Raw genomic sequence first — 12,659 nt, 5'->3', positions numbered from 1 at the left:
GACTACAGGGCCTAGTATGCATTAGATGCTCAATAAATGCTGCTTGTTACTACTGCTGTTAAGGATGATAACCACAGAGCGCTAGTCCCTGCCTCCGTCACTGTCCTTCACGGACGTTCTTGGCTCACAGCAAGAGCTTCCAAATTCACACTTGATCACACTGCTTGCTGGCTTGGTGAGGTGGGACACCTGGCCCAAGCTTAATCCCCCAACGCCTGGCCCAAGTCTCTCCCAGCCCTTGACTGTGCCCCCCATCTGGGCCTCTCAGGGGCAGCCCCCCTTCCCCCATGCTATTCAGTGCCTCTGAGATGTTCCAAATTTTCCCGGGGCAAAGCATCTTCAAGCCTGACCCCAGGGAAAGAGCTCTGACCGACTGGAGTCTCGGTGCTACTGCTGTGTGAGCAAGTGCTGGAATTCTCTACACCTCAGTTTTCCCATCTGTCCAGCTAGGGAAATAACCCCTCTCTTGGTGGCCAGCACGAGGATTCTGGGAGCCAATGAAAGGAGCACAGCGGTCTGAACCGCAAAAACATCCTCCTTCCACGTGTGTGTAAATATGGCTCCTCCTCCAGCCACACCTGCCTCCTCCATGCAGATCCTTAGCTTGTTCTATCTCTTGCCAGGTGTGTGTGCATTTCCACTGCCCTTCCCTCTGCCTGTGTGTCCTTTACAAGTTAACTCTGGTATCACCTCTTCTAGGACACCTTGCTGAGCCCCGCCCCTCTCCTGCAGGCTGTGTTAGGGGTCTCTTTGGGCGAGGACAGCCCCAGGTCTTCCTGCCTGTCCTCAGGGGCCTCACAGTCACAGGGGAGTATCAGAGGAGGTCAAGACAGCATGAGGCAGGGATCAGAGATCTATCTCCCCTCCTTGAGGACGGCACAGAGTGCTGTCCCTGGCTGATTCCCTGCCCCTCACGGGTGGGGTTGAGGGTGCTCAATAAAGCTGTCGGAACCCATCTATCTGAGGCGCGACCTCATGTAATTGTTCAGCAAGATTCCTAGGTGCTGACACAGCAGAGGACACTTAACAACATAACATCTGATGCCTGCTGCTATTATGCCATTTTACAGATGGGAAAAGCAAGGCACAGAAAGGATAAGCAGTGACCAGAACAAAATAGGAAGCCAGGCTGTTGAGTTCCAAGGTCCACAGCCCTGACCACACAACACACCGCTCTACCAGTGGCCTGCACCCCAGTCTGGCTCATGTCTGTGTCCTGGTACCCGCGGGGGCCTGTACTGGAGCAAAAAGGAAAGGGGGGTTAGGAGTAAGGGTGGGTATCCCAGCTTGTAGAATTTAAGGTCTAAGCAGGACTCTGGCATTCAAGGCCTCTGAGATCCGGCTTCCCCGTTCCCCAAACTCCCGCAGGGAGCTGCTGAAGAGCCCAGCAGCGAGAGTTACCAGGTCAGGGCGTCCCAAGGCCACGCAGGGAGACGGTGGAAGAGGGCTTGGGATCCGAGGACCGAGTCACCTCGCCCCGGCAACCCGCACGTTCCCCGGCTCCCCCTGCCCCAGGCAGCAGGCAAAAGCCTGACCGGACGTCCCCGCCGCTCCCCCTCCAGCTTTCGCCGCCGCCGCTCGGGGCGGCGTGATCGGTGCCCGGGACGGGGGCCCGGCCCCGCCCGCAGACGGGAGGGGAGAGGCGGGAGGAGGGAGCGGGCCCACACCCCGCCCCCGCCCCCGGAGCCAGCCCGCGGAGCCCGCGGCCAGGGCGGCGCAGACCGGCCCAGCCACTCGCCCGGGCTGCGCGCCGGGACGCGCTGCCGACGCGTTCGCCCTTCGCCCCCAGCTCCTGCGGCTCGCGGAGAGAAGGTAACTGCGAGCTGGCTCGCGGGTCGTCGAGCCCGGGGTGGGCGTGGACACCGGCAGGGGGATCGCGGCGCCGCGGGGACTTGGCACCTCCGCTAGGCTCAAGGAGCGGGGGAGGGGGGCCAGCCTGCCAACGTCGCCCCGGGTGACAACAGGCAGGCCCGGAGCGCTGGCCGCGGGAGCGGCAACGGGACGCTCCAAGTTTTCGGGTTGTTTTGCAATGTTCCCGGCGGGAAGAGTGGGGCAGAGAATTGGAAGGTAAAGCGGGTTGCGGGAGGAGGGGGCGAGTCGAGGGCAGTCTAGGCTCCTTCCTGCCCTGGGAAAGGAAGGGAAGGAACGGGGAGGGGGCTATGTGTCGGAATGTCTGGCCCCTTGTCGAGGCCGGCGCGGAGAGCGGGAAGTGGGGGGGACCGCTGGGGAGATGGTCCAGGCACCCTGCCCCCTCCCCAACCGCCGCATTCCAGGCCGGAGCAGCGGATGAGGTCATCCCGTCCGGTTCCCCTCGGGCCAAGGCAGCCGGCTGCCCCCTTACCGGCGGAGCGACCCTCCGCATTCTAACCCCGTACCTCCCAGAGGGAATGTTTTCTGGCCAAAATCTTTCCCGGGACTTCCAATCCCGACTGCCCTCGAGACTGTTCTATTCTTGCCGAGACAGGCAAGACTCGAGAAGTTTGAAGCCCATTTTCTGGATCGGGAAACTGAGGCTCAGACTGGTGAAAGGACTGGCCCGGAAGCCACAGCCGCACGAAACGCGGCGCAGGGACTGGAACCGAGGACTTGGGGAGACCCTGCCGGAAGCCAGTCAGCCTCGCCGAGCCAAAGGCTGATTCGGCTCTAACTTGGGGTGTCTGGGCAAGAAGCGTCTCCCCCTCTTCCTCCTTCCTCCCCTGTGGCCCAAGGTGCTCCCTCCTACTACTATCCCCCTTGACGTCCTGAGAACGGGGTCTCCGCTGCCACTGTGGACAGCTTGCTACGCTCTTTCTGGCCTCAGTTTCCGCGTCTTGAAGTGGCTGGACTCTGAGAACCAGAAGAAGGCAGCCCCCAGGGAGTTAACCCCTTGTTCCAGAGGCCAGAGCAGCCCTAACAGAGACAGGGTCCCGCTGCGCATTGGCAGGGGTGGTGTTACCCAGCGGGACACTTGCGAGAGGGGGGCTCTGTGCAGGGAGTGGCCTCCAGGATGAGAGGTAGTGCCCGCTAGGGGCCTGCGGGTGACCCCCAGGTGAACGCTAGGGTGCCGCGGCCCCCACACCCGACTCAGCCTTGCCTCTCCCCCTCCCCCCACCTTGGTTCCTCCAACCACAGGTGCCTCCACAGCGGCCCCTGCTGGCCTTCCCTAACGCATGGTCCCTGCTTCCGGCCCCAAATCTTGTCCTCGTGGTCACCACCGCTATTGAGCAAGCATCTACCAAGTACCCAGGCCTGACTGTCCTCTGTAGGGTAAACATGCGACACTGAGGCTGCACGGTGACCACTCTAGCCCAGGTCACAGACACCGAATCTGCAGAGCTGAGTCTCCTGCCTCCCAGGCCTGCCCTTCTGTACTCCGGCTGGGCACCTGCCCGGACCCCAACAACTCTTCCCCACACCCCTGGAGTCTTCGCCCACTCCCCTGGCATTTACTGTTGATGTTGGTCGACTCCTGGGGAGGTTCCCAGCCACACCACTTTTTTTTGTTCTCTGACTTGGGGCAAGTCAGTTCCCTTTCTGTGCCTCATTTTTTCCATCTGTAAAATGGGTATTTGTGAGCATTAGCAGGTAGTATTCCTGGACAGGTGAGGGGAGATAGGCCATGTTCCTGGACAGCCGGAGCCCTGCTTACTCCAGGGCCAGGTGGGGCACCCCTAACCACCAGCAATACCTAGTGGTCAGAGTCAAGTACCAAGTGGGCTGCCATCAAGGGTCCCCAGAATGAGAGATGTTAGTGTCAGAATGTTGGCTTTGAAACCCAGCCCTGCTTCAGGAGCCAAGGGTTTAATTGACAGCATCTTCCACTCTTAAAACTCTCCTGCGAGAGGACCAGCTTCGATGCAGTTCTTGTTTTCCACGTGGGAAAACAGGTCCCCAGTAGCAGTGCCCTGCCCTCGGCTCCACAATGCCGCAGGTCTCTCTACAGCAGTGGGTGGGGTAGAGATTTTTGGAGGTGCCCAGAGATATTTGGGAGGTGGGGGCATCACAAGATTGGGGCAGAAGCTGGTCTCACAAGTCAAAGTGGCCATGGGTGTTGGGTGGGGGCTGGAGCCCCTTTTGCTGAGAAAGGAGGGGCTGCTTCTAGAAGCCAGGGAATTGGGGGCTGGGGAGAGGTGGGTGTGGCCCCATGGCAGACACAGTGACCCCTCTTCATGACATTTCAGGATGACACCCTCCCCCCCTCCTCCAGAGATTTAATCCTCATCTCAGCAGAGCAGGGAAACCTGGCGCATGGCAGGTACCTGCCTTGTGACCTTGGCCAAGTTCCTTCTCTCCAAGCCGCGGCTCTTCCTGTAAAATGGGCTAACCCTCCAGCTTTTCGGGGCTGTTGGAGAATCAGATGACATCATGCAGTGGCTGGCCAAATGCAGAGCGCTTCATAACTTCAGCAAACATTCCACAAGGACTTCTTGGTGCCTGGGGTGCCAGGGAAAGGGATGATTCAGAACCGCCCCCCAGGGGGGAGGAGTTAGGGTTGGGAGAGGATCAGATGGTGGGAAGGGAAGAGAATGTAGTCAGAAAACAAAGCAAGCTTTGTTTTATTGCCTCCTTTGTTTTTATCTTGTTATTTAACCTATTTTGAATTTCAAATAACATTTGAAGGGCAGAATTGAGGTTTTTACTCTTGGAGGTGGCAGCAAAAAATTTTTTTTTAAGTTGACACTCAGATCTAGGTGTTCTTGTTAAGAATCATTATCAACGTTTATCAGCTCAGGTGCCAGGCCTGTGGAGGTAAATGACTTGCCCAAGGTCACACTGTGAGGCCACTGAATCCTCCACCTACCCTCACTCGGAAGGTGACAAGGGGTGAACCTTTGGCATGAAGGTATCACAAAGAACTCCTGTGATTAAACTGGTATTGATTTGGCACTTGGCCACCTGCAGAGCCCAAGCTGAGTGCTGGGACGGAGGGAGGAGGGAAAATCCAGGCAGTGGCCCCAGCCTCAGAGTGTGTTGTGATCTGGAGAGACAAGACTGGGCTCCACGGGCCAGTAAAGGCTGCGTGAGTCAAAGGCTCTGAGTTGACGTCTCTACCGGCTCTTTTTTTTTTTTTTTTTTTTTTTTTGCGGTACGCGGGCCTCTCACTGTTGTGGCCTCTCCCACTGCGGAGCACAGGCTCAGCGGCCGTGGCTCACGCGCCCAGCCACTCCATGGCATGTGGGATCTTCCCGGACCGGGGCATGAACCCGTGTCCCCTGCATCAGCAGGCAGACTCTCAACCACTGAGCCACCAGGGAAGGTAGAGGGGAAGCCCTCTACCAGCTCTCTTGATGTGACCTTGAGCAAGCTTGGCCTCTCTGGGCCACAGGAAAACCAAATGTGGGAACATAGGCTCATAGGTGTCCTCTAGCGTACACTTTCTATGATACTAGAAGGGGTAGCGTCGGACCAGGAGAAGCTTAGGGAAGACTGGGACTGGGGAAGAAAGTGGGGGAGAGATCAGGAGGGCAGGGAGTAGGCAAGAAATAGCTTTTGGCACCAGCTTTTTCCAAAACTTGTTCCCCGGTGACAAGGCTTTTGTCAAAACTATGATAATGTTCTTTCCTGCGGGCCTTCTCAGAGCCTTGAATATGCTCAGGCATGTAGTAGGCATCTGGAAAAACCACTTTTGACCACAGGATCCTTTTTCCAGGAAGCATCTAGAAGGCGAAGGGTTCTGCTGTTTACACAGCAGTTCACAAAACCTTCATTGGGCACCTCCTCCCTCCTGGCCTTGCTGGAAGACAATTTAACCCAACAAGAAGGGAGGTGACTTACTCAACCCACCAGCAGGAGGCCCTTGGAGTTCAAGGGCTCTGGGGTTGGGAGCCCTGCTTCACCATTGCCTACTGTGTGGCGTCGGGCAAGTCCCTTCACTTCTTTGTGCCTCAGTTTCTCCTCTCTCTATAGAGCCTCCCTCAGGGCTGTTGTCTGGGTTAAATGAGTGATGAACTTAAGCCATTGGCGCTCAGTAGGTGCTTCATCAGCGGGCGCCGTATAACGACCACTCATACTTTTTACCTACACACAGCTTAAGTGTGCAGCTCGATGAATTTTTTGTGCCCCCTCCCAGTCTATACCTGTTCAAAGGCAACCACAATTCTGACTTCTATCACATTGTTTTGTTTTGCCTGTTCTTAAATTTTCTGTACGTGGAAATATGCGATGTGTCCTCCTTTGTGTGTCTGTCTGCTCAGCATTTTCTCCGTGTTCCCCATCATTTGTTCTTTTTTTTTTACTTTTTGCTCACACCACGAAGCATTCGGGGATCTTAGCTCCCCAACCAGGGAGGGAACCTGCACTTCCTGCAGTGGAAGCGCAGAGTCCTAACCACTGGACCACCAGGGAGTCCCCATTTGTTCTCTTTAGCTGTTATTATTTGGACCCAGGATGCCCCCAGGCCTACCACTACTTTTCTTTCTTTTAGGTCTCCACCCCTGGGCAGGAGAGGGGCTGTCCGCATTTCTGTGTTCTTGGACAGAACACCTACAGCTGCTTCCACAGGGCTAGGAGCCAGGCCTCAGGGACAGACAAGCCATGGACTTCCCATAGCCTCAGTATTTGGGGGCAGCACCTTAGGAGAGCAGGGGCGCAGGCTCCATCCGCCCCCTTTCACCGAGAAGGAGGGAGCTGAGAAGCGGACCCTTAGCCCAGCCCAGCGCCCTCCCCAGGCCCCCCCGTGGGCATGGACCAGCAGCTGTGAACAGCCAGAGCCGATGCCGGGCCCCCAGGGGGCCGGAGGAGCCCCGGCCATGAACCTGGGCAAGCTCTCACCCGTGGGCTGGGTGTCCAGCTCGCAGGGGAAGAGGCGGCTGACTGCGGACATGATCAGCCCCCCGCTCGGGGACTTCCGCCACACCATGCATGTGGGCCGTGGCGGGGACGTCTTCGGCGACACCTCCTTCCTCAGCAACCACGGTGGCAGCTCACGGGGCACCCACCGCTCGCCCCGCAGCTTCCTGGCCAAGAAGCTGCAGCTGGTGCGGAGGGTAGGGGCGCCGCCCCGGAGGATGGCTTCCCCACCTGCGCCTTCACCTGCTCCACCCGCCATCTCCCCCATCATCAAGAACGCCATCTCCCTGCCTCAGCTCAACCAGGCCGCCTACGACAGCCTCGTGGTGGGCAAGCTCAGCTTCGACCGCAGCCCTGCCACCTCCACAGATGGCCACTCCAGTTACGGTGAGGGCCTGGGCTATCTGCCTATTTTCCAGAGGCTGAGTCCCAGGGGGTTTGATGGTTCAGGAAAGACTCCAAGTGAGCTCTTTTCGCCACGGCATTTCAGTCTCCGTGGAGGTCAGGCCCAAACCCCAAATCATGGATGGAGCGGGTGTGGGGGGGGGTCACAGGGTGGGAACCTGCTCACTCCCCAAAACACTGAGGTTAAGGGGTGAGGAGATGGGGTTTGAGTTCTACCTGCCCCTGAGCTGCCCCACCCCACACCCAGGCTCTTGGCCTGGCTGCCCACTTCAATGGAAGCAGCTCCCTTGTGTCAGAATGATATAGTGGAGAGGCAGAGAGCCAGGGCTCTGGATTCAAATTCTGGTTCTGCCTGATTCCCAGTGATCCAGCTGACTGCTGTTAAGTCAAGTCCTGGCCTGTATAATGGGCCCCTCAGGGTCACTGCTGAGGTTCGGTGAGATGATGCGCATTCTCAGTGTGGCCCGGAATCTGGCACAGAGTAGGTGCTCAGGACACAGGAGCTGTCGCTGTGTCGTTATGTGAACAAAGGTTCCTGTAACTTGGCAAATTTGGAAAACCACTTGCGTGGACAGAAGCCAGAGGCCCTTCCTGCCGGGGTGGGGAGTGGCAGGTGTAACCTTGGCTCCCCCTCTGGACAGCTCACCTGGGAACCGGGGCCCCTGCTGCCACCTGGTGGCCATTTCCTGCCCTGCAGTTTTGCCCCAGCACCGGAGGCTTCCTCCGGTGCTCCGTCTCCAGGGGTGATGCTTAGAACCTCACTGACGGCTGGTCCACAGTCCCACCACTATATCTCAGTCCTGGTAGTCCTGGAGCCAGGGGCTGGGACAGAGGACCTTTGGAGGGCCTTTGCCTGTCCTCTGGGTCTTGATTTCTATGTAGTCAGACTCTGGGTACTGGTTCCATCCCTGTGCCCACAAACCAGCCCGTATGCTATAGGTTCATGGCAGGGAACCAGGGGTCATACAAGTTCGCAGCTGGGACTGAGAGTCAGGAGATTTGAGCTCCAGGCTTGGCTTCAGCCCATCAAACTCTGTGGCCCTGAGCTAGCCCTTCCCCTCGTCCCAAACTGAGCCTCACTTTCTTCATCTGCAGAATGGGAATGAGGATTATGTAAATTTCCAGGGTTGACAGGAGGATCACACAAGAGACCACGGGGCTCACTGTATTGGAAGACGGGGAAAACTGAGGCCAGATGGGGGAGTGGCTTGCCAAAGGCCACAGAGCAAGCTGGAGTTGGTCCTGGCTTCCCCCCCCCCAGTTCCTGGTTAGGGACCCCAGCTACGACCCTGCTCCCTATTTCTCTTCTAGGCCTGGACTCCGGGTTCTGCACCATCTCTCGCCTGCCTCGCCCAGAAAAGCCTCGTGACCGAGACCGTGATAGCTCCTTCCCCTCTGAGCCTGAGCTTCGCCGCTCTGACTCCCTCCTGTCCTTCCGCCTGGACCTCGACCTTGGGCCCTCTCTCCTCAGTGAGCTGCTGGGGGTCATGAGCCTCTCAGAAGGCTCTGCAGCCGAGACCCCAGCCCCAGCCCCTGCTGCAAACCCCCCGACCCCTGCCTCAAGCCCCCCACCCCGTGGACAGTGCCCCAATGGGGTAACCCTGGGGTTGGGCCCAACGGCCGAGGCGAGGGCCAGCCCAGTAGGGGAGCGTCCCTGTGCACCTGCTGGCGTGGGCCCCGGCAGGCACTGGGGAGCAGGCCGTGGTGGCAGCCAAAGCAGCTGCCACTACGCTGAGATGGGTGCTCGGCGCGAGCTGGTCGAGGCGCTGCCCCAGGCTCGGGCCTCTTGGGAGAGCCTGGACGAAGGGTGGGGGCCGCCGCAGGCAGGCAGCAGGGCCTCCGTGCCCAGCACGGTGCAAGCCAACACCTTCAAGTTTGCTGAAGCTGAGGAGGATGACGAGGTCAAGGTGTGAGCGGCTGGGCATGGGCTCAGGACCCCAGCCAGCCTCGGGGCACCGCCTATGAACCCCCCGGGCGCAGAGCCAGCCCCTCACCTGACAGCTGGGTCCCGCCAACGAAAGATGGGAGAAAACCCAAGTTGTCCCCAGACCCCTCCACACCCCTGCAGGACAGACATGGGAGGGAGGCCAGAGGAGACCAGGCTTGTCCTGGGACCTGCGTGTTCCCATGGGCCGTGCTGGGCCGCCCGGCCTCCCCCCACTGCCACTCTGGACCCAGTAGCCATTGCTCGGGCCCACCCGCCACCCCAGGCCATCCCCACCAGCTGGAGGGCCTCGCCTCACAGTGCAGCCTTTGTGCTGGGAAAGCTGCCCTTGCTGGGTGGGGGTGGGGAGCATAGCACACAGAGCCTTTGTCCCCTCTCCCAAAGGGACCGCCTGCCCCAGCTCATCCTGGAGTTGCCCCCAGCAGGGTCCCCACTGCCTTTCTGAGAGCCCCAGCCCTTGCTAAGGCTGCTTCCCCGACATTCCCCCCGCCACCCCACTTGTCCCAGAAGCCTCAGAGAAAAGTCAGGTGTGACCTCACAGTGGGGGAATCCCACTTTCCCGTGCACCCCAGACCTGCCTGTGGGTCCTGATTAAAAAAGGCTTTTTTGATAAAAGGTGTCCTGCAAGATGCTTGAGGACCTGGGAGGACAATGTCAGCGCCACCTGCTTGAGTCCCCTAAGCACTGGGTTTGGAAAGCCAAGGACTCCCCCAGGGGGCCCCGGTGAGGGGAAGGGCCGAGGCATTGGGTAATGAGTAATTAGGCCGGAATGAATAGCCCTGCGATAAGAGGCCCAGGTGGGAGCCCTTATCTATAGTTCCGGGAACAGCCCCGAGCCCAGGTGCCTGGAACCATAATCCCACAGGGCAGCTTGGCACTTGCCCTGGTGATAAAAGGGGACAAGCAGGCAGGACTGGTGGCTTAGAGGTGTTCGGGAGCACATCCCAACCCCCATGTGGCAGTCCAAGGACCTTATGCCTCAGTTTCCTCATCTGTATCATGAGGATGCTGGGAGCATTAAGATAGTGGAAAGCACCACAGTTCCTGCCACGGAAAGACTCTATAAAGGTGGATTCTTTTGTTGGTTCTTAGCCTTGGGGGATGAGCACAGAGGGTTAGGAACAGCAGATGGGAAGCGGGGGACCCAAGGGCTGCTGATCCCGCGTGACTGGAGGTAGCTGGGAGTCAGGAGCCGGAATCCGCTCCGGGGTCTTGCGTTCTGGCGAGGTGCTGCCCTCAGTCTAGCTTGAAGGAGGAGATGCTGAACCCGCCCTGCACACTCAGGTATCTCAAGTGGTTGTGGCCCAGCCTGTTGGGAAAGGTCAACTGGTGCCCGTCTGGCATCTTCACCTTGAATTCGTTGTTCTCGAAGGTCACGAGGAGCTGCAGTGGGAGGGAAGGCATCAGGGAGGCAGGAGCACCCTGGAAAGGGGCCACGGCAGTGCCTGGTGGGCCAGGGTGCCCTACCATCTGGGCTCTCTCCTTGATATCCTCCTCAGGCCCCTTCCGCCTTTGACCTCACCTTGACCTCTGATCCCGGTGTGAAGCACATGTGACTGTCCCGTTGCTCCTGCCCCCAGCAGTTGTCATCCCATGTGTTGCAGACGATGGTGGATTCATCGAAACGTGGGTTGAAATGCAGGTTCAGTTTATCTGTCCCCTGGCCCAGATTAATCACAAAGCTGCAGGGGAAGGAGTAACAGGTGAGAATAAGGGGCCTTTAGCCCTGGCTAAAGCAGCTTGGGGCGCAGGGCTGACCACAAACTGGAAGAATCACCAAAGGTTGTGTTAACCGAGGTCTGTGCCTTAAAACAAGGGAGGTGACAACTTGATCAGACTGGGCACTGGAGTATCACATTCCATTTAGAGCACAGACTAAGGTTCCTGACAAGAGGGTAACTAATAGTGACATTTCAGGAAATGAAGGTGTCTATCCTGGGGGAAAGAATTGCTGTTCTCAACTATCTGAAGACCCATTAAGTTTGGCCATAAATAGTTGGACACCTAAAGTGGTGAGCTCCCTGTCATTAGAGGTATGCAATCAGGAGTTGTGTGATCTCTTGAAAAGATCACTACAGGGGCCTGAGTTAGATAGACCTTCAGGGTCCCTGAGAGTGGGATGTTCTGAGTCATGGGGTGCCTTCATTGGGACGTCTCAGACCAGAGGTATCCCACATTTCTGCAACCCTTAGGGACCCACGCAGGAGAAAGGGGTGATTTTCTCTTGGCTCCTACACAATGCGTCCGTCTGCCCTTCCCCAACCAAAAGTTGATGGAGATCAGTCCCAAGAAATGCTGACATTGTCCTGCACACAGGAGAGGCTAACGCCGAGCTGTAACACCTGAGGCGGAGAAATGCCTCTGGTTCTAACGGAGAGAAGGCAAACAAGACCGCTTGGCGGCCCCTGGCGGCTGTCGCTAGTATAATGCGTGTGAAAGGCCGGCCTCTGACCCTTCAGCTGGGTCAAGAGGGTGGTTCCCCGGGGGTTTGGGCCTTCAGTAGAGGCACCTGACTCGCAGAGGACTGGGCAGAGCTTCCGGGATTTCTCACTTGCCCCTTCAGCGTCTGTTGGGGGCCAAGGAAACTGAGCACATGGCATCCGCTGTGGATTCTGAAGCCTCAGATGTGAAAGCAGCCCTAACAGAAGAGGAGCCAGCAGGGGTGTGGGAGGGGGTGAGAGCGTGCAGGAGTGTACAAAAGGCCCTGCTCTGAGGTCACGCTCGTTGTCCGACCATTTCACAAGGCTGCCCTTCCCAGCCTGCTCCAGGTCTGTGGGCAGCCCCCCTCCCCCTCCTGCCTCACCCTCCCCCCCACTGGCTCACCCATCAGCATGTCCTGCCTCCCCTCCCCCCACTGGCTCACCCATCAGCACAGTCTGCGATCTTGCCCTTGATCTTCAGGGTTGTCCCCACCTTCATGTCCATGTTCATAATCTCAAATTTCCCCTGCACCAACAGAGAAACAACCCGCACAAATCAATCACACACGTGCCCAGCGCTCTTGTGCTGCTGAAGCCCATTCACCAGCATCATCCCATCCCGACCTGGCCCCAGGCCTCAGTCTCCCTCTGCCCACATGAGAGCACGGAGCTGGGAAGGGAAAGAGCCAGAGTGCTCAGATCAGAGCTTCCCGGAGCTCCTCTCTTGCCCATTTTGCTTCACTCTCATCCACTGCGGCCTGAAGAACAGCCAGATCTGGAGACATAGGGCCCAGCTGAGGGAACCTCAGTTTGCCCATCTATGACATGGATAGAATGACTACTGCCCACCTCACTGTTCCCAAACGTGTTCAAGTGATGATGCACAGCACCCTCTGCAAAACCCCCCAAACAAGGATATGCTTAGTTCTTGCACGAACTTGGAGTCATTTTACTGACAGAAAATGACTGTGTCACAGGCAGGTCTAGGCCCATCCCAAACGAAGAATCTATAAAGCTCCGTAAGTCACATGTCTGAACATGTCCATCAAAATCCCTCTCCCTACCTCACTTTCCTCATCTATAAAATGGGCTGATTTGATTTATTCACTCAGAACCAGTTG

The 12,659-nt window shown here is 58.0% G+C and overlaps 2 protein-coding genes across 3 annotated transcripts; one reads left to right on the top strand and one right to left on the bottom strand.

Moving 5' to 3' along the window:
• Positions 1-1,687: 1,687 nt before the first annotated feature.
• CDC42EP1 (CDC42 effector protein 1) lies at positions 1,688-9,733 on the top strand. 2 transcript variants are annotated; one of them, XM_060165090.1, is made up of 3 exons: positions 1,688-1,812; positions 6,404-7,155; positions 8,485-9,733. In XM_060165090.1, exons 2-3 carry the CDS (start codon positions 6,693-6,695, stop codon positions 9,084-9,086), a joined length of 1,065 nt encoding a protein of 354 aa, XP_060021073.1. In that variant the 5' UTR covers positions 1,688-1,812; positions 6,404-6,692; the 3' UTR covers positions 9,087-9,733. The 2 variants fall into 2 exon arrangements, with proteins under 2 accessions (XP_060021073.1, XP_060021072.1); XM_060165089.1 differs by lacking the exon at positions 1,688-1,812 and adding an exon at positions 1,843-2,067.
• Positions 9,734-10,354: 621 nt separating this feature from the next.
• On the bottom strand, positions 10,355-12,064 carry LGALS2 (galectin 2). Its single transcript, XM_060165919.1, has 3 exons — positions 11,982-12,064; positions 10,641-10,800; positions 10,355-10,501 (listed from the first exon to the last, which is right to left on the bottom strand). The coding sequence occupies exons 1-3, from the start codon at positions 12,047-12,049 to the stop codon at positions 10,355-10,357; spliced, it is 375 nt and encodes a 124-aa protein (XP_060021902.1). The 5' UTR covers positions 12,050-12,064.
• Between the last annotated feature and the right edge of the window lie 595 nt (positions 12,065-12,659).

Source organism: Lagenorhynchus albirostris, chromosome 11, assembly GCF_949774975.1.
Source record: "Lagenorhynchus albirostris chromosome 11, mLagAlb1.1, whole genome shotgun sequence".
In the NCBI taxonomy this organism is placed as follows: domain Eukaryota; kingdom Metazoa; phylum Chordata; class Mammalia; order Artiodactyla; family Delphinidae; genus Lagenorhynchus; species Lagenorhynchus albirostris.
The sequence above is the reverse complement of the archived record's forward strand: the minus strand, read 5'-3'. Positions and strand labels throughout refer to the sequence as shown.

Bases quoted from the DNA above. Each gene is read 5' to 3' on its own strand.
- CDC42EP1 (XM_060165089.1), top strand. From the start codon at position 2,030: ATGTTCCCGGCGGGAAGAGTGGGGCAGAGAATTGGAAG. The intron at 2,068-6,403 runs GTAAAGCGGGTT...TCTTTCTTTTAG, and splicing joins GTGGGGCAGAGAATTGGAAG to GTCTCCACCCCTGGGCAGGA. The intron at 7,156-8,484 runs GTGAGGGCCTGG...TTTCTCTTCTAG, and splicing joins AGATGGCCACTCCAGTTACG to GCCTGGACTCCGGGTTCTGC.
- LGALS2 (XM_060165919.1), bottom strand. From the start codon at position 12,049: ATGAACATGGACATGAAGGTGGGGACAACCCTGAAGATCAAGGGCAAG. The intron at 10,801-11,981 runs GTGAGCCAGTGG...CTTCCCCTGCAG, and splicing joins ATCGCAGACTGTGCTGATGG to CTTTGTGATTAATCTGGGCC. The intron at 10,502-10,640 runs GTGAGGTCAAAG...CTCCCACTGCAG, and splicing joins CACCGGGATCAGAGGTCAAG to CTCCTCGTGACCTTCGAGAA.